Here is a 24234-nt window from a genome sequence, read left to right as displayed (position 1 = left end):
TTTTACGAGAGGGTGAGCGGTATATTTTTTCACTTGCGAAGAGCACATAGAGGCCATAGGAGCATACTATACGTTTAATTCGGACCGGGCCATGGGACATTGAAAGTGGGGACCCACCATTTGAAGCGAAAGGGCCGACAACAAGATGGCAATGGGCGGGCCCACATGAATTTGCAGATATGGATAAGGCCGTGAGGTGAAGCCCCCTCCACAGCTACAAGTCGCTTTCTTCCCCTAATTCCCATCCCCCAATCCGGTCGCTTCCCGCCAGAACCGGCATCGCCACGTCAAGCCAGAACGGGACGCAACGTCCCCTCGTGTCGCTGAAGCGGTCGATCCCGTTATCAAATGGACGGTATGGAAGAGCCACGTGGCAAATTGATGGCCGCCCTATCGTGGTGTGCAAGTTGATGATTGGTCCGTCTCCATGATGATGTGGTGCACCGACTTGAGCACAATCCACACGTGGGAGCACGTGTCAAACGTTTTGTGGATTTAATGCCAGTTTGGTTTCCGCCTACTAATCGAGTTTCTTTGCCTAGTTACCGACAGCCGACACGGTGTCGGAATATGATGTATGTTTAGGTTGATACTAAAGAAGGTTTATCTTATTTGAATGGTTAATTAACCTATAATAAATTATGTGAGATGTCAAAACGTGATGATGTCTTTGGTGCTCTAATAATTTTTAGGAAATAATTATCAAATTATCTTACAAATAAATGATTTAACACTATACCTATATTTTTTATACAATTTAATAATAGGCATAAAAGGGGAAATTTATCAAATTATACATGAGTTATGAACTATTTAACTAAAAAAAAAACATGGTCTTGTGTCGGAATATTTGCAAATAGACAAAATATTGAATAGTTCATCTCTTATAAGTATTTTAAATATTTTTCTAATTTTCAATATCATCTTCCGAGTGTCAACATTTATCGAGGCACAATGAGCCTTTCACATTATATGCTGAAATATGAGATAGAGGCACCCGTTTTGAAAAAGAAACAAGTGGATTGGCAGTCAAACGAATAGCCTTCATTTGGTATACTTTTCCGTTTTGCTTTTTTCCTCCTTGGCTCCTAGAGCAGATTGATGGAACTCTTGAGTGAGCCTTTTTATTTGCTTTTTTTTTTTTCTTTTTTCTTTTTTCTTTTTTGAATACTTCAACAATAGGATCAAACTTGAGATGCCGCATTTTTAGGGTTAACGGCAAATCAATCAAAAGCCCAAATAAGATTATAGCACAAGAAAATAAATTCTAAGGATGAAAAATGCAAAAGAGGAAGACCAATGTTTGAAAAATCATACTGGCCTCGAAAACCGACTAAGGGCGAGTCCAAGTAATCGGTAAACCGGCCTAACCAGGCAGATCTTGCCCAGTCCAAAAAATGTTACCAAAATTTAAAGCACATAAAAATATAAAAAGTATATTTAAAGTATGATTAAACAAAGCGCATATAAATGAAGTTGAAAAATAGATTTTAAAAAATCGATTTGTGCTCAGAGATATTTTTTAAAAAATTTCAAAAAAGATGAGAAAGTAAAAATATGTATTCATGTCCAAAACACTTTCCAATCTTTGTCAAAATGATAAAAAACATCAAAAAAAACATTGCAAACAAATCCCTTATGATTTTATATATTTTTAAAATATCTCGTCCGACTACCAAAACCAACCAAAACTGGATCAGCCAGTACCTGGTTACAATTTGACCGGCTGGTTTCGAGTTAGACTTGCAAACACTGGTTCAGACATCCAATAATTACATCAAATAATAGACAATGTTCAGCAATACGTCAAAAGCGGAATCTGTTTTTCACAGTGTTTGGTAGAACTTGAAACTGGTTTGTCCAAACTCCAAACCGCATAGGGTATGAGAATTCTTAGGAAAATGAAATATGAGAAGACAAGCATCTACAAATTTCTTCCTCTCCCATCTTAAATGGCACTGGTCTCATTTTTAAAAGAACTACTTAATATTTTACTCATTTTTTATTTAAATTTAAAAAGGACATCAAAATAGACATTTTCATGACTTGGAATAGTTGAAACTATTAAATAATTGATAAATAAGTTATATTTTGATAAATTTCCTAAAAAAATTCGTTTCTTCGATATATAGGTGTGTAAGTACATAACAATGACTGATCTTAGGAACGAATGGCCCAAGTTGTAGTAGATGTGAGGTCAATTACTCAAGAAAACCAAAAAAAAAAAATTGCTTGTCTTTATTACAAATTTGGCATTCAGCTCCAATTTCTATCAGTCCTATGGGTCCTTATCGAATATGCATTTGATTTTGTGCGCATCTCATGGGTCACTACATATCTCTCCTTTTGTTAAGCAGTGTTTGGGGTATGACACCTCAAAAATAGACTTAAAGCCCTAAGGCAAAAGTTTTAGGGGACATTTAGTGTGCCCTTGCAGGGGTTACTTGTATAGATACTCCCTCATGCAAAAGAGGATTTTATTATGAGATTTTGGTATTCTTCTTTGGGATATTCAGGTACCTATTTCTATCAAAAACAAATTATATTTTTAGTTCCTGAGGCTATCAAAAAATTGAACGGCCTCTATTTAATCTCAATACGACATTTTTTTTAAAAAATATCTTTATCTATTTATTTATCTATTTTTGTGTTTTTCGAAGTTGGTTGCCAAGTTGACGAGGAAACATCCTCAAAAATTTGAGTAGCGTTTTACCTTTGGAGATAATGTAGAAAAGGATTTGAGGTCATGGTGGTAACACCTCAATAACTTAATCACTATATTGTGGTTTCTATTCCCACTGACACCATCTTATTAACATTTAAAAAAAACTAACTCCTAAATTATTTGATTCCCACTGACACCATGTTATTAAGACTTAAAAAAAACTAACTCCTAAATTATTTGAAAAAACGGGGGTGTGGGCCTGTCTTTCTCACTTACTTACAAAAAAAAAAAAGAAGGGATATGCTCCTAGCATATACTTACCGTTTTAACATGCATTAGTATATTACATCCATGATGCGTAAATTAAGAAATCATTTACCCTTCTCATTATGCTTCGAATTGGATGATCATGGGAGGGAATAAAGAGAGATACGCAATCAGATGGTTCCAACTTTGGGAGGCATAAATTCAGTGTGAAAGGGGAAAAAGAAACCTTGTACTTGACCTAAGTGTGATATAAACCATTCCCTTCTTTTCATTCCCCGTATTCACATTACCAGATGCGAAAATTTTCCCTCTCTCCAAAAACATCACAATAAAGCTTTTCATATCGACTCCTCTCATGCTTTCAAAATTTCGGCCACAATCACGGAGAGGATGCAAGTACTGCTTGCAATGGGCGGGACCAAGTCAGGGCCTGGCTAACCCTAGTCCTAGCCTAGCCTTGGTCCTAATAGGGCCAGTCTGAGCCCAATATTTTGGGGGCCTAGGCTTGATCCGGATTAGGTTTGAAATGGAAAAAGGGGAAAAACAAAGAAATGCCGGGCTGAACTGAGCTAGGTCAAGCCCAACCCTTGGGCACCCTAGTTTTGCAAGGCCAGGCCAATCGAGTCCATTGCCAACTTTTTGACCAAAGTTCAGTTGGGTGTTTCCATAACTGGAAACGAGCGTGGTTCTAGGCGAGTTGGCTCCATGAGTCCCTCGGACTTGGTGTTGAGAATTGGTTGGTTAAAAAAAGGCAAACATAAAAGCAAAAAGGATCGAACTCCCTCACGTAGAGTGCTTTCTCAAGATGATAGTTACCCCCCTGCGGTATTGTAAATTGTGAGTGCTTTCTCAAGACGATAGTAGCCCCTTTCGATATTGTAAATTGTGTAAATGAAGAAAGGCAATTCGTCATCCGGATGCATTAGGGCTCCTTTTGATGCTCTAAAGCTCTATGCACCCGAGCTATACCAGAAGTGTATTCAAATAGTGTTCCCTTTTGATACTCTAAAGCTCTATACACCCGAGCTATACCAGAAGTGTATTCAAATAGTGTTCCCTTTTGATGCTCTAAAGCTCTATGCACCCGAGTTATGTGAGAAGTGTATTCAAATAGTATCCCCTTTTGATGCTCTAAAGTTCTATGCACCCGAGCTATGTGAGAAGTGTATTCAAATAGTGTTATTTGTACGGGAAAATGACCCTTTTATAAGACTCCAAAGAGGAGACTTTAGGAAGTATTTTACATGCACACCATTAATCTCGATGACGATGACTGCTATTACCAGATGTGTGAAGTACAAAGTATACCATCAAGCACCCTTGCACTACATACGTACACACATGTAATATCACTCTCACTTTTGTACTAAGAGCACAAGGCATGAGAATGCCTACACTTGAATAGCACTCAATCAACACTCTCTTTTTCAATGTAGGACTAGAAACCCACAAGTTTCTCTCTCTATAAAATATAGTTTAGGAAAACCCTACGAAACCATATTATTATTTTAAAATACACACATGTATTTTTTAAAACAAAAAATACTAAGACTTGGCTGGGTCTCGTTTAAGGATTATGAAATGATCAAGAAAAAATTAAAAAGCAACGACGTCAGTATTTCATCCTTTGCAAAATGAGAAAGAAATCAACGCTTGCTATTTTGCCAAAAGATATTCTAGTCCCGCGGGTAAAAAATCTTACCCATAATTAATTTTAGGAACCATAATTTGGGGGATAAAGCCTCTTTAACCCAATAGGTCAATTTCAATAAAAAAAAATTCTAATTGTACCCTTTATACGCTGCAAAAAAATAATGTCTCGATATTGAATGAAGACCATCCAGTCTTTAGATGGAGTAAAAAATCGTACCCATAATTAATTTTAGGAACCATAATTTGGGGGATAAAACCTCTTTAACCAATAGGTCAATTTCAATAAAAAAAATTCTATTTGTATCCAAAAAAAATAATGTTTCGATATTGAATAAAGACCATCCAGTCTTTAGATGGTGAGATCTAAGAGTTAGAAAACTTAATTTTAAATTTTTTTTAGAATAATCATCTAATAATTCTTAAGTGGTTCCAAAGTTTCATATTGAAAAAAAATCTCCCAATTTGGTCTTTTGACAGAGGGAGTACAAATAATATATGCTCTTGAGGGAGCATACTACACATGACCATTTAACTATAAGAGCAATTTTTTTTTTCTTTTTGTACTTTTCAGTGCTACGAATTGTACCTGGTGTTTTTTTTTTTTTGTTCGGTAGTTCAATTATAGGAATTGCGAATTGTACCTGGTTTTTTCTTTTCTTTGTTTGGTAGTTCAATGATAGGAATTGAACTTGAAACGTAGTATCGTTAATCATCAGGTGCTAGCCACTCAAGCCCGTCGTTCACTTTTTATCACTTTTCATTGACTTCTTAAAATGGAGAGAATTCATCGCTTTTAGTTCGCTAGAAAACAGAGCACCTGAGAATGAAATTAAAAACCCTAGTAACACGAGGAAATCCTTCTATGCTGCTGAAAAATTGAGTGTTTTTCTGCTTGAAGTTCACCGGAAATCTACGGTAATAGTTAAGTGAAGATGGTATTCTTGAAGAAATAACTGAAGAAAAGCATTAAGGCCAATTACCAGTCTCATTAAAATGAGAAGAGAGTCCGAGCTTAATTGGTTAGCGATTTGCAGCACTACGTCTTAAGTTCAATTCCTACAAAGATAGCGGCCCTCTCCCCACTAACTCACCCAAAAAAAACAAGTCTCATTAAAATTTCACTGAAAAATATCGTTGATCTTGGTCGATTTGAAAGCCATCGGTCAATTCTAAAATGTGATGCTCCTCGAACAATTTGAATAAGCTAAGGGGGGAGAGAGACCCTTTCTTGAGTCCATTCCTCTAGAGTCTGAACCTTCCTCCAATTTGTTTTGCTCAATGTTTGGTAACTCTGCTTGGCCACGTACTCGACCTTGGCTCGAACCGAGTTAGTAAGGTGATTTTGAGCGATGTATATTTCTAAAGAAGTTATTAATTTGAACAAAAACAAAAAAAAATTAAAAATTAAACAAAAAATTAGTTTCACTAAAACTAAACCATAGAGAGCACTAAAAATCTAAAATTGATTAAAAAGCATATAAAAAATGGAGTTTGGAAAAAAAAATTATTTTCTAATTGCAAATAATTCAGAGAATTCTTAGAAAAGGGGAAACATATAAAAGTATGGAAAATCATAAAATAATAATAATAAATCATCAACTAAATGATCACAATTATACAGAGACACGTTTCTACAATGATTCACTAGATTTGCCACGCTTGTGCACTGCTACTCGGCATGGCAATGTGCCGACAAATGGATTGGCCAAACTCTAGTTGACTCGACCGAGTGCCAAAACGCATCCGGAGACAGTTGAAAGTCAAAAAGCAAAAAGTCATCGGCCATGGTGAGTAGCTGACCCAAACCCCCCACCACCACCGCCACCACCAATACCAATATGAATACATCACCAACTCTCTTTAAATTCAAACTTTGTGAGCTCATAGCTTTCCATTCAAACAGCTTCTCAAATACGTAGCATAAAAGCAATAACGTCCTTCCCTTAAAAAAAAAAAAAAAAAAAAAAGACAGAATATGATATTTTCGGTAATTTTGTCTTTTTTTTTTTTTTGATATGTTAATAGTAGGAATGGAAGGTGGGAGGCATATCTTCTCCATTGGATATTTACTAAAAAGGTGGATGATAGATGCTCTTGAACACCAAAAGAGGAAAAATAAAAGTTAGATGCCAAATGCAATGTCCAGCAATTGAGAGGATTCTTGTGGAACAAGGATTTGGTAGAAAGGGAAAAAGACAGTAGAAGAGCAAGATGTTGCTATCAATTTAGCAAAGAAAATTGTGATGAGATAGACACAAATGCAGTGACAGATTCCCTTTGCCTTGCCATCAACGGAGATGCAAGAGAATCCCTCAATCAGGGAAATGCCCTCCACTACCTGGGCATTGTTGTATAGCCCATTCTAAATTATATCCTTAATCTTCTCCTCAAAGCCTCATTATAAAAGTTGCTGAAATAATCTTCCAAATCAATCAAGACCCTGTAGGAAACATGGCCCTGAAGCGGGTCATCCAGCCTCATCGGGTAAGTCCTGTGCGGTCAAACAAATGTTAACAAATTAAAAATAAAAAATGAAATAAATTTAAAACATGATTTAACAATGCACATCCAAATGCTCAAGTTTATTTTTAACATTTTCTAAAAAAAAATGGAAAAATGTAAAAAAAATATTAATGGCCAAAACAATTTCCAATATTTGCCAAAATGATCAAAAATATTAAAAAAAATATAGTACAAACAAAACCCCTTATTTTTTTAGTATTTTTTATTTTTTTTTAAAATACCCAGTTGGTTCACCAAAATCGGATGAAACCGGCAACTAATCAATTATAATTAACGTCGCGGTTAGAGTTTAAACCACCCGATTTTCCCTACGCTAGTAAGGACTGAGGTTTGAAGTTTGTCCAGAAGTGCTTACGTGTAAAAGTGTGATGCAAATACGATTTGCAGAGATCAATCTCTGTGAAGAACTTAACCAGCCACTTACAAGGAATGAAATTTCAATCAAGTCATGGCAAATCAAGACAGTGGCAAAAACTGAGAAATCTCTATGAACCACCACAAAAAATCAGAGGGATATCGAGACTTCAATTTTTTTCTCGAAATTTATGCCAGCCCTGAGGAATGATTCTCAATGATCTTCTGGCATACACAACATCATTTTTCACAGTCGAATGTGAGTTTCCGGCCTTACTGATCAAAACCGGCTTTATAAGCGTAAGCAAGCAAACAAGCCAAAAATGGATCGATGCATATCAATTTAGAGGAAAACATTCATAAACTAAACCAACTCATAAATAAATTCCCTGAAACAATGCTGGAGTCGCCATTGTGTTCTTTGTATTAGACGCCCTTGACACACAATCTCTCTGTGATGCCGAGTATTTGTTGAATGTACTCCAATTTATCTCCTCATGAATACTTTTACTTCCTAAAATTAGAAATTCCTAGCGTCTTGTGTCCTTGAATTCTTAGGCCCCCGTGAAAATTATCAGAGGGGGCTATAATTCAAATCATTGGGAAAGTATATTATAGGCTATAATTCAATCCATATGTTACAAGGACAATCTTATAGACTCACTTCACTTAGGGTATGGTCCTTCACATAACCAACTCCAAATAGTTAAAAAAAAGACTCTGATGTGCTCTTTAATTGGATTGTTCAAGGTTGCAACCTTAAAAAACCACACCCTAAAGAAGCCATAAAACTTGTAAATAATGGAAATAAAGTGTCAAATCTCCAAATAAGAATGCTAATTAAGGACTATATTTTGCCATTTCGATTACTACAATTTTCATTAGGGTCTCAATTTGGGATAAAAATATCGGAATTTGGCCAAAATTGAGAAAAAATATGGAAATCAAAGGGTGCCCCAAAATATAAGAATTTGGCCAAAATTAAAAATCTATTTTTATATTTAATTATAAAATTTTAAATTCTAAAAATAATTCAAATCAAACAAATCTATAAACACATGAAAATCTTGAAAAACGGTCCAAATAATGTGTTGCAAGATATACTATTTCACAAACTCTGAAACATTTTTTTCCAATATCCAAACAAGCTTTTACACATCTTGATGTCAAGATAATACGTTGCAAGATTCACTATTGCACAATTCAAATAATATATTGAAAAGTACATGATATCGATTAGAAGGTTTTCCAATATCCAAATAATTATAGATTTTTTTGGTGCACCTTTAATTCTACAATTAACCCGTATACATATATTATTTTACAAAACGATCCCACAGGTCCGAGCAGTTTAAACTTGACGGAACCTTCCTCCGATTCAATGGCTCGTCAGACTCAAATGACATCGCATGGGAGACAGGTGACTCATGACCAATGTTAGCAATATTTGAAAATTTTCATTTAAATATATGGATCAAGTTGTTCGGCTTGATTAAAACGTAAGCAGGTAGGCTTTAAATGTTTGAACGGATTCATGGTTTTTCTCTTGGAAATTAGCTCCCTCTTTCTCTAAATGCTCTAATGGATTCATGCTTTTAAATCCCTAAGGTCTCAGTAATTATGAGCTTTTCTTTCTCTCTCTAAAAGTTCATAAATACCAATGTTAACACGCTTGTATCTACAACATACGTGACCCATTCTCTCTCTCCTCTAAATTGAGTATAAATAAAGCAAGAAATGGATACAGAAAGGAGTTGGCAATGGGATGCATCGAGAACACATAGCTGATAGCCTCTCTCCCCTCTCTCTCTCTAGAGGGGTTATCCCTCTCAAGTAAATGACATGACCCAAAACAGGTACCTTCTCTCTCCAGGGGGTAGAGAGAGAGAGAGAGAGGGACAGCAGGCTTTAACTTGATGTCACGGCAAGGCATTGGGCAGCACAATGCCTTTTTGCAGAGGAGAGAGAAACATGGGTCGAGAGGAGGAGAGAGAGTGTTTCCGGGAAAGTTCCTGTGTTGGAAGAAGACTGAAAAGAGAGATCCTTGTAAAGAAAGGGTGGTGAATAGATGAGGAGACGCCACTCTTGCAGGCAAAAGGTGCAGTCGCAGGCACCCACAACGACCCACCGCGGTACGACCCCACGCCTCGCGTGCGCATCTCTTTCTCTCTCTACCTTAATCTCTCTCTCTCTCTCTCTCTCTAGAAGGCGCAACCATCCAGAATTTGTATTTCTCACCGTCTTGTCTTTCTGGATGTCACTTTCTCTCTCCACAGCTTCTGACAGAGTAAACCCCAACCACACAAGATCTTATCAGACCGCGTCTCATTACAACATTCTGGATACGGTCAAATAATCAAACCACTGCAATTAAATACACCGAACCAAAACCCCCACTTTTTAATGCATGATATTTAGGACTCCAAGTTCATGAAAAAAGCGTATTAAGAGAGAGTTTAAACGTAACCAGATAAAATGATTGTCAAATGCTTTGTACTCGGTGTATTAGCAAGAAAACATTGTGTTACAGTTTGAGAGAGAGAGAGAGAGAGAGAGAGAGAATGTGAGGACGGTCTTCGTTCTGGGTCTGGGTTTGTACAGAAGAGGATAACCTTTCTCTCTGTCAACACAGTAGCTGCTGCGACGGGAAAATAATCTATCATGCTCAGCCATCACGAGGAGAGAGAGAGAGAATGAGGAGATAGAAACTTTTACACATTGCAATATGAGAAACCGACACCGGCACCACCACCGGACCCCGTCTCGAACCATCGGAACCCACATGGTGCAGGCCCTTGGCTCACCCTCCCCAAAAAGCCCCTCAAAAAAAAAAAAACAAAATAAATAAAATCCAAAAACAGAAGATATAGAGAGGATGAGAGAGAAACAGCAAAAAAATTCAGAGGATTTTCTTCTTCCTTCTCTCGGAATAGAGAGTAAAGAGAGGAGAGAGAAAAGACTAAGACACAAAAATTGGTGTTTTTTAGAGAGAGAAAATAAGGAAAAGGCTTACGGAGAAAAAAATTGGTGGTGTTTCTCCCTCTCACAGTACAGGAGAATGAAGAGGGGGGAGGATAGGGAAAAGACTTACCGTAGATCGAAGTCAGTGGTGTTTTTAACTGTTTCTTCTCTATCAGTAAAGAGGAGATGAGGAAGAAAAGCAAAGCAAACTTACGGCAAGACAAAAAATGGTGGGTGCTTTCTCTCTCTACCCTTCAATAAGGTGGTCGAGCACCAGGCGTCCAGAGCACATCCGAAGGCAAGTGACAACCGAGGGGCGTCGCGGACACGCTGTAAATTGAGGACACCCCGCATGACTCGCCGGAACCTCCTGCTGTGCTCACAGGCGGTGTTGCTGCGGCCCGATTCTCGCCTGAATCGTCATCATCTGCCGGAAGCCTATGGAACGACGGGCTCTGAAATGACGCTGCCACAATCACCACCGTCCCTGCCGCAATCAAGCTCCCAACCACGGCCCCACCCACAACCTGCCCATGGGCCCCTGCCAGCGAAATGGTGAAGCCCGGTGACCCCGCCTCAGAAGAAGGTAAATACGTGGCCGAGAGAGAGAGAATATCAAATCTACCATGAAAAGTTACGGTGGCACCAGGGGTGGTGGGCTGGCGGAGGGTGACATTGGAGATGGTGCCGGAGCCGCTCATGACACAGAGGCCAAGCTGGCGGCGGCGGGCAAACGTGGCAACCGCATCAGCAATGTCATGGCCGGACGGGATCTCAAGTATGTGGGGGCGCATGGCATTCTCGCTGTCCCGTGTGAGAATGATGGGGGGCTTCGGCCTATTTTTCGAGCCCGGGGGGCGGCCCCGGGGCTTTCGGCCAGTGGTGGTGATGTCAGTGGTGGGGGTTGCGGTGGTGATGTTGCTGCTGCTTCTGGCTTTTTTCGTGGTGGCGCCTCCGCTGCTGCGGCTGTCTTCCTCTTCTGAGGTGTGGCAGTCGCGGGGCTGGAGCTTCGAATCGTATTCCGCCATCATTGTATCTCTATGGACCTCTTCTCTATCTCTTTCGCCCCTTTTCGCACTCTCCACACTGTTATGGAGCCTCAATCTTTACACTGTTCAGTGCTTTTCCTCCTCCTCCCTCTCTTTTCCCTTCTGTATCCGCTTCTCTCTCTCTCTCTATTACTTTCCCTTCTTCTCAGCCACTGTTTCTCTCTCTTATTCCTTCCAAATCTCTCTCTCTCTCTAACTTCTTTCACCTTCTCTTTTACCTTATCTTCTTCCCTCGCATCCCCCTCTCCTACCCGTCTCACCCTCTTTCTCTCTCTAGAAAAACTCTGTCTCTCTCTCTGTCTGCAAAATAGAAACCAAGAATCATCTCTTTCTCTCTCTTCCGCCGCTCTTTCACTGTCTCTCTCCCTCTCTTAAAAAATTGGAACCCAGGTTGTTGTGGTGCTACATATATGTTTATTTTAATGGCTTTTATCATTTATTTTCTTTTTTTAGGGTTTTTTTTGGAGGAGACGGGTTTTCTCATTAGGGTAGGCTTAGGTACCAAGTTATGGGGTTGGCTCGTGCCTTCTTGACCGCCCACGGATGGGCCCCACGTGTCATTCGCCGCCCTTGGGTTGCCGACCCTCGATTTTCTTCCTTTTTATCGAAAATAAGAAAATACAAATAACCGTGATGTTTGAATTGTCATGATGATCTACTATTCCACTCGATGGGCGGCCCAGATCTCTTGAACGCGTTCACACCATGCTATCTCCATAGTATGCTTCATAATGAAGGGAGTCTTGGGGTCTTGGGTGGGTTAGTGGGATTTGATTGAAAAGGGGTTTTATTCGTGTTTGTTGAGCCAAGTGGGTTCGAGCGACCCGGCCATGTTGCACCCTCACCTAATTTGAGAGGTTTGCATAACCTTTCTTTTCCATACAAAATCCCAAGAATGCCCCATGCTCCAATCATGTTGGCCTAAGCACCCATCTCCAAAATTGACTTTTTAGCCTTGTACAATGAATCAAGAATCCGGAGTTCCAATCAAAATTTGAAGGAAGAGTTGGTTTGGATTGAATTTTAAAGTTTAAGAATAATAATTCAAAAATATAGATTATATTAAAATATAATTATTAATTTTATTTTACTGGTCTAATATATCAAAACTAATATGTTTGTTTTCAAAGCTAATATGTTTGTTTTCAAAACTGATTAAATATTAATATTGATTAATTTTCGATCAAACATCAATTTTTCTTTAAACCAAGACATATCCGTATGGTACAATGTGGACAAATATAAAAGTAATTTTCTGACCAATATAGTTTTTTTTCAATTAATTTAGATCATGATTCTTAATCCGTATTTCTGCTTTATTAAAGGTTTGCCCTTGTCCTTTTTAAGCTTTCTATTTGAGCTAATTTGTACATTCTAATATGTATTCTATTAAGTCCACATCATACATGTCCAGCCCATCTAAATCTACTATCTCATTTTATTGTATATTGATATCGCATCTAAATTTTTCTAAACATAAAAGTAATTTATTGATTTTAAAAAAAGTTACGGTTCACTATTAATGATGCCCAAGAGACATTCTATAAGGATGTGAGAGATTCCTTTGCAATTGGCGTACATATATTAATAAAAAATGATATCCGTTTAGGAATGGCGAACCGTGGTTGTGTAGTTTACTTGTTAAAATGGATTGCATCTCCCATGCAATGATGCACTTCCCAATTTGGGCTTTCAAGGGAAGACAAGCTTCTCCTCTTAATATTAAAGTCCAACAAAATCAAGTATGAGAATGAGATCACATGAGATCTTTGAATTTATGCTTAAATATTGGAGATTCCGTTTTAGTGGTACTATTATAATGAGTGAAAACCAATGCAAACCTTTACTTACATTTCCTCAACGTGCTAATATATGTCATCCTAAGGTTTCTCTCTCTCTCTCTCTCTCTAACTTCTCTCTCTAAGAACCTCTCTCTCTCTCCCTTTGAACCTCTCTCTCTCTTTGAACTTCTCCCTCTCCCCCCCCTCTCTCTCTCTCTCTCTTTGAACTTCTGTCTCTCTTTGCACTTCATTACAGCCAAAACCTAAGGGCACAAAGCCATTAGAGGTCAGCAGCTCCCTCTTTATTGTTTTTCCTCTTTTAAAAATCTAGGAGAGGAGAGAATCATCCTCAAAACTTCTGAGGAGTTATTGTCGATCACAATTGTTTACAACTCTAAATACATTGTTTGCAGCTGTAAGCATATTATCCTTGATAGTGACTTTGCTATAAAGTCGCCCTATACAGGTCAAGAAGATATCTATAAAAATTCTTAACCCGTGCGCCTCAAAGAAAGAAAAAGAAAAGAAAAAGGGGAGACTAGGAAAATAGTTTGAGGGGTAGGGTTCTTGGAACCCCTATCTTGTGTGGAATTCAAAATCCCAAATACTGGGATCTAACCCAATGTTTTGTTTGTAGCTATAAGCAAATTATCCTTGACAATGACTTTACTAAAAAAAAGCCGTCCTATACCGGCCAATATGATATCAATAAAAAATCTTAACCCTTGTGCGTTAGAAAGAAACAAAAAAAAAAAAAAAAGAGGGAGACCAAGAAAATAGTTTGAGGTGTAGGGTTTTCGAGAACCCCTAGCTTGTAGAACCGGGAATCCCAAATCATGTACATAATTAGCCAAATGTGAAATAGATTAATACAACTCTAAATTTAGTGTGAGAAATAAAACAAACACAAAAATACACCACCACAATACACGATTTACGTGATTCACTGCGTAGGGAAACATCTACGGTCTCGGGAATTAGAAATCTACTATTACAATGAATATTATAGTTTTTTGTTGCAAGAGATATACTTCTCTTTAGATATCGGTAAAAGACCATCATCAATCTTCCCTTCTAAACTCGCTCTCCCCACCGAACAACACCGTCGATCAATACCTTCTTTTCCACCGCAATACCGCTACCAAAAAAATTATATCTAGAGCAACTGAGAGATTTTCTCTCTCTAGAAGTGAAACTTTAACCAACCCAAAACTCAAAAGAATACCGCCTCTCTCTCGGAGGCCATGTCGCTATCTTGGAGACCAATATCCATCTTTGGAGATCCATTCTCATAACCCTAAAAAAGGTGACCGCCAACAGGATGAGTCTTACGTTTGCCTTGATCCACTTTTATAGATATCACTTGAGCTTCTTTCTTGCTCCCCAAGAAACCCATTCTTCTTATCCCGTAATACCCTTAACCTTTTAGAATAAAATATGGATTGGTGATTTAGCTACCACTAAACCCAACAATCTCCACCGTGATAGCAAAATCACCATAATTTCCTTGACAGTGTTCATTGAAAAGATTTATTCTCACTTGCATTCATTGTAGAATTTTCACAAATATTTTGCCTCCATATTTCTTTACCTCAAGCTATGGATCCATCATACATCATTCTCTTAATGTAAGTCTTAACCCCGTACATACCTTACACGTTGCATTGTGGGTTTCTAGGGAACCCCTAGCTTGTGAAGCCGAGAATCTCAAATTCTATTATCCAACCCAAGATCATGTACATGATTGGCTAAATGTGAAGTAAAATAATACAACTATAAATTGAGTACGAAAAATAAATCAAATATAAAAAGGCACCACTACAACACAACATTTACGTGGTTTACCCCGTAGGGCTACATCCACAGTCTCGATAATTACAAATCCACTATCACAATGAAGATTACAGTTTTGGATTACAAAAGATATACCTCTCTCTAAACATCCGTAAAAGACCATCGTCGATCTTCCCTTCTAAACTCGCTCTCCCGACGAAGCAACATCGTCGATCAATACTTTCTTTCTCACCGTAATACCGCTACTAGAAAGATAACTTCGAAAACGACCGAGAAACTTTTTCTTTCTAAAAGTTAAACTTTAACCAACTTAAAACTCACGAGAATACCGCCTCTCCCTCGAAGGCTATGTCTCTCTCTCTAAGAGACCAATTTGCATATTTAGAGATTTATTCCCAAAACCCCCAAAGGTGACCCTCATCAAGATGAGTATTATGTTTTCCTTGATCCACTTTTATAGAGATTACTTGAGCTTCTTTCTTGCAGCCCAAGAAACCCATTCTCTTTGTCCCATAATACCCTTAATCTTTTAAAATAAAATATAGATTGGTGATTTGGCTATCATCTAACCCAACAAAAAGCCTCACCTCATAACTCATCAAAAATTACAATTCAATTGTTGAGAAATATTTAAAGGAAAATGGGTTGACAGGGATGCAACCCTATCAAAATAAGTAAAGCCCCACCTCATAACTCATCAAAAATTGCAGTTCAAGTGTTGGAAAATATTTAAATCGATCATCTCAGCCTGAACATTGTGGTTGTGATAAAAAATTAAGATTTCAAATTCTAAAAATAGTGTATTTTACAATAAATTATCTACTATCCATTTTGCCCTAAAAATAAGTGTTCATATATCCACAAAATCTGTACCATTTTTTGAGTTTCGAATTTTGTTGCCAGTGTTGGAAATTGATTTTAGAGCCATCATGGATATTTTCAATGTCGAAAGTGATTTTCGAATGAGGATTTGAGGTGAGACTTTATTTTGTTTTCATAAAGCCTAGGCCCTATGAAAACTCTGTCTTTTTATTTGACGAAAGTGGTTTGATAGGTAGGGCTACAGCCCTATCTTAATAAGTAAAGCCTCAACTTATAACTAATCGAAAATTGCAATTCAAGCATTAGACATCATTTGCATCGATCATCTTGACTTGAACATTATGGTTGTAAAAAAATTGGATTTTAAGCTCTAAAAATAATGTATATTGTAACAAATTATCTACTATTCATTTCGCCCTAAAAGTAGGTGTTCATAGATCCGCAAGATCAATGCCATTTTTTGAGTTTCAAATTTCATTATCGGTGTTGAAACTTGATTTTAGAGCCATCATGGAGATTTTCAATGCCGAAAGTGGTTTCCGGATGAGGAATTGAAGTGATGCTTTATTTTATTTTCATAAAGCCTAGGCCTTAGAGAAACCTCATCCTTTATTTAATAGGAAAAGTTTATATAGAACCAAGGCTCAAAACAAACAAATTTCAGCACCTAAAAAATTTCACTTGAAGAGGTTGTTTTGATACCTGAATATCCTCAAATTGATCATCTGAACATCAAGATATGAGAAAAAAAATAGATTTCAAGTTTCAGAAATAAAGTATTTTGTAACACATTTTTGGACCGTCAATTTTGAAGATTTTCAAGTTTTCATAGATATGCCGATATACACTACTTTTTAAACTTTAAACTTTATAAATAAAAATGGAAATATATTTTAAGGCTATCACTAATATTTCCAATAATGAAACCACATTTCTCCACACTATTTGAAGGTAGGCTCTAATTTGATTGTTTAGAGCCTAGGCTCTATACAAACCGCACCCTTTAATTTCCACTAGGATAAACCATTGGTGTAAAAAATAAATAGTGAACATTAACTTGGATGGAATTCATAATTTGAACATAATTATAAAAACAAAGAGAAAGTCATAACTTATCTATTTTTCTAATATTTCCCTTGCAAGATTAGTAGGTCAATGCAATGGAAGTTTGGAGCCTAGCGACTATGATGGAGCATTCAACTCTAATATGTAGTGGAAATGGACAGAATTATGTGAGCTAGCATTTATCCCTTCTCGTTTATTGTCCATTTCTATGTTCTTCTCTCAAGAATGAAATGCATGAGTAGAGGCAGAATCTCGCAACTAGAGCTGCCAATGGGCAGGCTCGTCCACGGGCTTTTGGGCCAGGCCTAGCTTCTAGGCCGTGTTCGGGCTACAAAATAAGGCCCATGTCAAGGTCTGAACTACTTTTGGGCCCGATATGGCATGGCCCATACTTGGTCCGCTTCAAACAAGGTTAAAAAATAATATATGTTTATATTATAGGAAAGGTTTCTATACTTTCCTTACCGTAAAGAAGTTCTATACTTTCCCCCCATCCAGCCGTTCAATTTAGATCAAATAAGTAATTACTGTTTGATCTAGATCCAACGCCATAGAGTATCTTATTTTTAGTGTTTATTATACAAATTATATGAATATGAAATTTGTTACATGACATCATCTCAATGGGGCACACCTATAAAAAAATAAAAAATATTTTTTAATAAAAGAAAATAATCAAAATACCCATGAAACTTTTAGGGGTACTTCGATTATTTTATTTTATCTGGATTTTTTTTTTTTTTTGTACAAAGTGTGAATTTAAGAGAAGAGTGGACACTCAAATTTGATATCAAATTGTTTTTTATGAAAAAATTAAAAATAAAATAGTATAGAGGTATGTTGTTGTAATTGAATCCATCTCAACCGTTCATTCAAATCTGACGGCTAGATACGGAGAAGTATATAACTTCTATACCTTAAGGGAATATTGAAAGCTTGCCCTTATATTATATGTGTGAGTGTTTTACGTAATTGTACATTGTGGGGAAGAACAATTTTCTCTGCATTTATCTTGTAGGAGAAAGTCTTATGTATGTATACGGTGATAGATTCATTATATAGCCTATGTATGTATCATCAAGGAAAGATCATCCTAATATATCTTTAAGATAAAGAAAAGATATTCAAAATAAAGAGATGATGTAAATGCCAGACCCCTTCAAACTCGTGATGCTTGGAAGCAAATCATTAAGAGTTTGGGAATAAGATTTGAGAAATGATGAGCATTATGGGACTTTGTAAAAAAGTCAACAAGTATTGCGGAAGATGAGACATATGGAAGGGAGATTTTCCGGACTAAATATTCTTATTGAACAAAATGACAATTTACGTTAATACACTTTGTGGGTTCAATATAAACTGCACTTTCATTTTATCACAATATAAGGGAGTAGGAGTATAAATTTCACACCAAAGTCAACCAATAACCAACAAGGCCAGATAATCTCAACCCTTGTTTTATCCAAGGCACGATACGCAGTTTCAATTGTGGGCTAATCAAGACGTTGTTGCTTCTTATTCTTTCAATAGATAAGGGACTCACCAAGAAAAACACAAAAACCTGTATTGGACTTTTGATCGGAAGTGGTCCCTACAAAATGTAGGCATGAAGCTCTAAGAGAAAGTTAGGTAGAACAATAGAACACGATCAAGAGTGTCACAAATATAATGAATAATATGTAAACGCCAAGTGAACAAAATTAGGAGCACTAAAATATCAATTAATTAGACACCATAAGCAATGTTTGTTTGAGAAAAAATCAAATAAGTCAAGCTTCCAACTAGTTGTCTATAAAATATAGGATCAAGAACAAGCTCACCATCTCTAGAATGAAGTTTGATATTTAGCTCAGTAGGCGTGTCAACACACTTGGTATCAATTGCCAGAGGAGCTCAAAATACAATATCGGTGGTATAATTGAACTGAGAAAGCAAATACCCTAAGGGGAATAATCAATTTCTAGGCCCAAAAAGCACATTAAGAATTCCAAATTTTTCATCAAAAAATGCTAAGTTGTTATTTGATTAAATAAATGGTGGCCTCATCATTACTGTAAATAGTCATATCATCAACATAAAGTAGGATAATTATACGTTTTTTGGGTGTGACGAAGATGAACATAGCATGGTCTTACTAGCTCTATAAACAACATGCAGAAACTATGGCAAAACTGAATTTGTGAAACCAAGCACAAGGAGCCTATCAAGCTCATCCCATAGAGTGCATGTCTTAAACGACATACGCTATTGTTAGGATTAGAAACCCCAAGAAGCAACTTTACGTAAACTTTCTTTGTAAGGTCGCTACTAAGAAACTAATTTTTAACATTGTGTTGATATAGGCCATTGGCCAATGACAACTATATAAATCAGAATGCGAACTATAGTCATGTGGGTAGCAGAAGCAAAAAATTCAACTAAATCACTTCCAAACTATTGTTTATAAAACTACAAGCCATGCCTTACAACACTTTATGCTGCCCATTAGCTTTAGCTTTAATCTTGAAAATCCAGTCACAACCATTATCGCTCATGCCTTTGGGAAGAGGAACAAGATCCTAAGCATGCATCAATTCTTCTACCATGGCCTGTTGCCACTCAAACTATTTGACAGCTTTGTTGTAGCCCAACAGCTTAGAGTAATAATAAACTAAAGCAAGAAAAGCTCGATTGAAAAAATTAAATTTCATAATCAAGAAAATGAGAAGGTATAACAAAAATATAAATACTGTGATGCAAGAGCATCATGTGCAAGTGCCTGAAGTGGTTCGTCGGCAATAGTATGGTTCGTCGGCAATAGTTAAGTGTTATGCAGGCAAACAACATTTTACTTATTTGGCTAATAGTTTGTCCCATTTAGATGTTGGCAACAAAACAAAACATGTTAACAAAAGACATGTAGAACAGATTAATCCAGGGTTTAACAAATAGTCTTTCAAAAGAGGATCATCTAGACAAAATAGCAAAAAACATTATGTTAATCAGATAAGCTATTGTGCGAACAACTTTTGCCTCACAAGCCTTTAGAATTGAGGCTGATAGAAGATGAGCTTATATTGTTTCTAAGATATGATGATTTTTGCATTCAGTAGTGCCATTTGTGTAGGAGTATGTGGACATGATTATTGTTGTTGGATATTCTTGTTAGAAAGAAGCTTTTGAAAAATCTTATTAATATACTCCCCACCAGAATCAAATCGTAAAACATTGGTTTTGGTAGAAAATTGAGTTTCAATGCAAGTATAAAACTAAACAAAGATGTCACATAATTAATTGTGGTTATTCATAAAGAAAATCCAAGTATATCTACTATGAGCATTAATTCTAATGATACAGTATCGTGACCTGCCCTTTGATGCAATAGGAGTTGGTCCCTAGATATCAGTATGCATCAATCAAACATAGAGATAAAAATAGAATTACTACAATTGAATGGCCATTCATGCATTTTTAAGAGTTTACAAGACTCGCAATCTCTAATAGTAAACAAAGTTTTTAAAGAAATAGAATCAATAACACCACAAGAAAATAAAAATTGTAACTGAAAGGTAGAAATATGACCCAAACATTGATGCCATATAGATCCCCTATTAACTATAGTAGTATAGGCTGAGGTTTCAGTAAAAGTCTCCAAATGAAGATGGTCCATGAAGTAGAGGTTACCAACTTTGTGCCTAGTCCTAATTAGCTTCCCTGACTACTGATCTTGCACATAACATACAAGGGGAGAGAAACTAAATGGAACAAATAATTTGACCAACAGAAAGTAGAGTCAAAGTGATGGAGAGAATATGATAAACACCAAAGATACTCAATTTACCTGAAAGGATCAGATGATGTAGTAGTTGAGTTAACCTTAAAAACTTGCATATTAGCACCATGAATAGTATCAGGACAGGATTTACAATCAACAATAATAGACTCATAGGCCGTTATATGATGAGAAGCACCAGAGTCTATTAACCAAGAAGCTAAAACTATTTTACTTGAAAAAGCAGAAGCAGACACGATGGACAATTAGGATTAGGATTCAGAGAGCAATGAGTATAGTTGTTCGACTATAAGCGTGGATGATGACGAAGTAGTACCAATTATGTAAATACCAGTAGGCAATAGTGGGATTCTTCTTCTATTGGCATGTAGATTTCATATGCCCAAGTTTCTTACAATAGTTGCATCTAATAAAGGACATATGCAGGAGGCGTGCATAAGAAGAGCTCTACTTAGAGTTCCACGGGTATTTGCAAGGCTATGTAACTCCTTTCTCTCTAATCCTTTTATTTAGTCGTGTCATTTATCTAACTCCTCTCCCTCCTTCTCATGTGCCTTTTCTCTAATTGTGCCAATTCTCTCTTTAACTTCTTTTTTCGTCTCTCTTCGCTTTTGTTTCTTTTTTTTCTGTATACACATCCAAGGGAATTCATTCTGGCTGGATTCTATTAATATAGCACATGAGAATTTTCAATTCTTTCCACAAATCTGTCTGAAATAAAAAAAATTTTGGAGATTGAAATCATACCATCCAATGGTTTGGATGAGAGGATGTTGGGTGAAATAGGTATGTTCTGGATAAATCTGAGGATTAAGGTCTTGATGGAAAGCTATAATGATGTAGGGTCGATGAGGATAACCAAAAGATTCAATCCATTGATTATAATGGTAATGTTTTAAAAGGAATTTATAGAAGTTGAATGCCCTGGGATTTGGGTGATTGTAATTGTTCCATTGTGAGAAATGACAATGTCTGAAAAAGGAAAGTAATTTCCTTACATGAAAATTAAAGCATATATGGTGGTTTTGGGTAACACACCAGAGGAAACAAATAGCTTCTTTTGGCATATTATAGTAATGTCTGGTTTGAAAGAGGGATAAAAATTGATAGGTAGGATGGCATCGAATTCCTTGAAAACAATCTCCATGATTTCTGATCAATATTTCATGCATCTTTTGTCACATATTCTCATTTCTGGAGTCCATTGTTTTTTTGAGAATGATATCATATATTTCATCAGGAATATCTTGTGAATCATCATCAATTTTGATAATGGCTCCTAAAAAAGGAACAACAGGAAGAAGAGGTTCTTCAGAAAATTTTCTTCTTGAAAACATGTCTGCCAAAATATTGTTTTTCCCAGAAATATGCTTATACTCAAAATTCCATTGAGAAAACCAATTAGACCATCTGAGTAGTTGAGGGTTCGGAAGAATTTTGTTCTTGAATTTCAGCATATTTGGAAATGCAGATAAATCCATTTCAACAAGGAAAGTATGTCCTATTAGATGAAATTGAAATTTTTCAATTCTTCTTTTCATTGCAAGGATTTCTTTGAATGTAGAATGGTAATGAAGTTCAGAATATTTAAACTTTCCAGTTTTATAGCTGTAGATCATTCTGTCTTTTTTGTTTTCTTCAAGTAAAATACACGTCCAAAATTCATCATAAACATCTGTTTGCAAAATTCTTTTTCCAGTTGAGGGAATTTTTAAAGAAGGTAAATTTTGAGATAATCTCTTGAGCTCTAGAACACACTCAGTCTATTTTCTTGTCCAAGGCGGTGTTTTTCCTTCAGTAAAAGGTAAAGAGGATTGGTGAATAAAGAGAGTTTGGGAATGAAAGGGGACATATAATTTACATTTCCTATAAATTGTTGGATTTGTTTTACAGAAGATAAAGTATCTGGGAATTCTAACAAGTGTTTAGCGATATGAGGCTGGAGTTTATACATTCCATTGTGAAAATGCATACCAAGGAAATCTATTTATGTAGTGGCAAATACACATTTTTTCTCAGAAAGCATAATGCCATATTTACAACAAAGGAAATGGAATTTATCTAATAAGAGAACATGACTTTCTAGATCAGGACAAAAGACAAGTATGTCATCTATATATACTAGTGCCTGTGTAGAGATAGGTTCAAAAATGGTGGTTAAAACTTTTTGAAAATATGTGGGTGCATTTTTTAAACCAAAAGGCATAACCGTCCATTGAAAGACTCCATGCTCTTGAAAGACTTTGTAACCAAGTAGAATTGGTGAATTATACCAATTTGTTCTCCATGCTCTTGAAAGACTTTGCAACCAAGTAGAATTTGTGAAACAAATGGAAAAGAATAAGCATTTACTAGAAAAATCTTGTGATAAACCATTAACTCGTCCCTCTCTCTTTAACCATTCTTTTCTCTTTCTAACCCCTACCTCTCTCTAATCATGCCATATCTCTAACTCCTTTCTTATTATCTAGCCAATGACTCTCCCTTTCACCCATCTCTCTAATTGCTAATTGTGTCATTTTTATCTCGCTCTCTTTTCTTTGACTCTTTTTTTTCTCTAAATCATGCCTCTTTTGACCCTCATCCCATTGAGGGTTCCTTTACGATAACATTCAAGAGAAATTTATAATCTCTTTGATTTCCACTCTAAACTAGATCAAATAAAATTAATGACAAAGAAATTAGGGCTTTGTTGAATTGTAATGTAGGTGTATTAGTTCCGAAAGATCGATCCCTCTCTAGATTGTCAGCAGCGAGGCCTAACTTTGCACCAAAACAAATACTAAAAGTAATAAACAAAGGAAAATAATATGATGTTGAAGAGACAAATAAATAACGCTTCTCACTTGAAGCCAGGCCCACCGGCCTAGAACCTGGAGTTGGAGCCCGGCTCAGAATGAAAGTTTATATTTATGCACCTTCTCCACCTTAAGAGGATTGATCAGAATATATATCAGGAAAGTAAGCTTGAATGGAATGGGCTTATGGGGTTTGTGATTTTAAAGTTTAAAATTTAATATCCTTAAAGGTTTCTTTAGTCTTTCATGGTTGAAAGGGTTAGGGAACGAGTGGTGTTTGAAGGCTAGACTTAGGGTTTAAAGTTAGGGTTTCAAATGGTTAGAGGCTCTCCCTAAATCTCTCTAGAAGCGACCCTAGAGCAATCAAAAGAGGTGTATTATAGTCCTTCCAGATTATTCTAAATAAATATGGACCATCCATTTGTCAGCTATGCGGTGCACCTCCACTTTCGATAGGGAAGTCAATTTCTTTCCATTTTCTACATATATTGGTCACACATTCCTTGTGATTAAGGTCCTGGACAGTCTTAATCCTTAATCATTTTCCTCTTGGCTCAAGGGACCTACTATTTCTAAGAGATTTTGATGGTTCTAGGGATGATTATGCTAGTATGCTCCCTAATGGTCCTTCAGGCTACACCGGGTTATTTTCCTATGGTTTTGAGAATTAATGGCTTAGGTTTTATGAATTAGGGTTTTAATTGAGACTTAGGCTTCAAGTTTCAAGTTT

The 24234-nt window shown here is 36.5% G+C and overlaps 1 protein-coding gene across 3 annotated transcripts; it reads right to left on the bottom strand.

Moving 5' to 3' along the window:
* Window positions 1-6786: 6786 nt before the first annotated feature.
* Window positions 6787-11845, bottom strand: LOC18431023 (Putative AT-hook DNA-binding family protein). 3 transcript variants are annotated; one of them, XM_006841144.4, is made up of 2 exons: window positions 10638-11845; window positions 6787-7076 (listed from the first exon to the last, which is right to left on the bottom strand). In XM_006841144.4, the coding sequence occupies exon 1, from the start codon at window positions 11452-11454 to the stop codon at window positions 10678-10680; it is 777 nt and encodes a 258-aa protein (XP_006841207.2). In that variant the 5' UTR covers window positions 11455-11845; the 3' UTR covers window positions 6787-7076; window positions 10638-10677. The 3 variants fall into 3 exon arrangements, with proteins under 3 accessions (XP_006841207.2, XP_020520948.1, XP_020520947.1); XM_020665289.2 differs by lacking the exon at window positions 6787-7076 and adding an exon at window positions 9169-9800; XM_020665288.2 differs by lacking the exon at window positions 6787-7076 and adding an exon at window positions 9169-9741.
* Between the last annotated feature and the right edge of the window lie 12389 nt (window positions 11846-24234).

Source organism: Amborella trichopoda, chromosome 4 (genome assembly GCF_054954075.1).
Source record: "Amborella trichopoda isolate Santa Cruz 75 chromosome 4, AtrichopodaSantaCruz75HAP2 v2.0, whole genome shotgun sequence".
Classification (NCBI taxonomy): Eukaryota; Viridiplantae; Streptophyta; class Magnoliopsida; order Amborellales; family Amborellaceae; genus Amborella; species Amborella trichopoda.
This window is presented reverse-complemented; position numbering and strand designations above follow the sequence as displayed.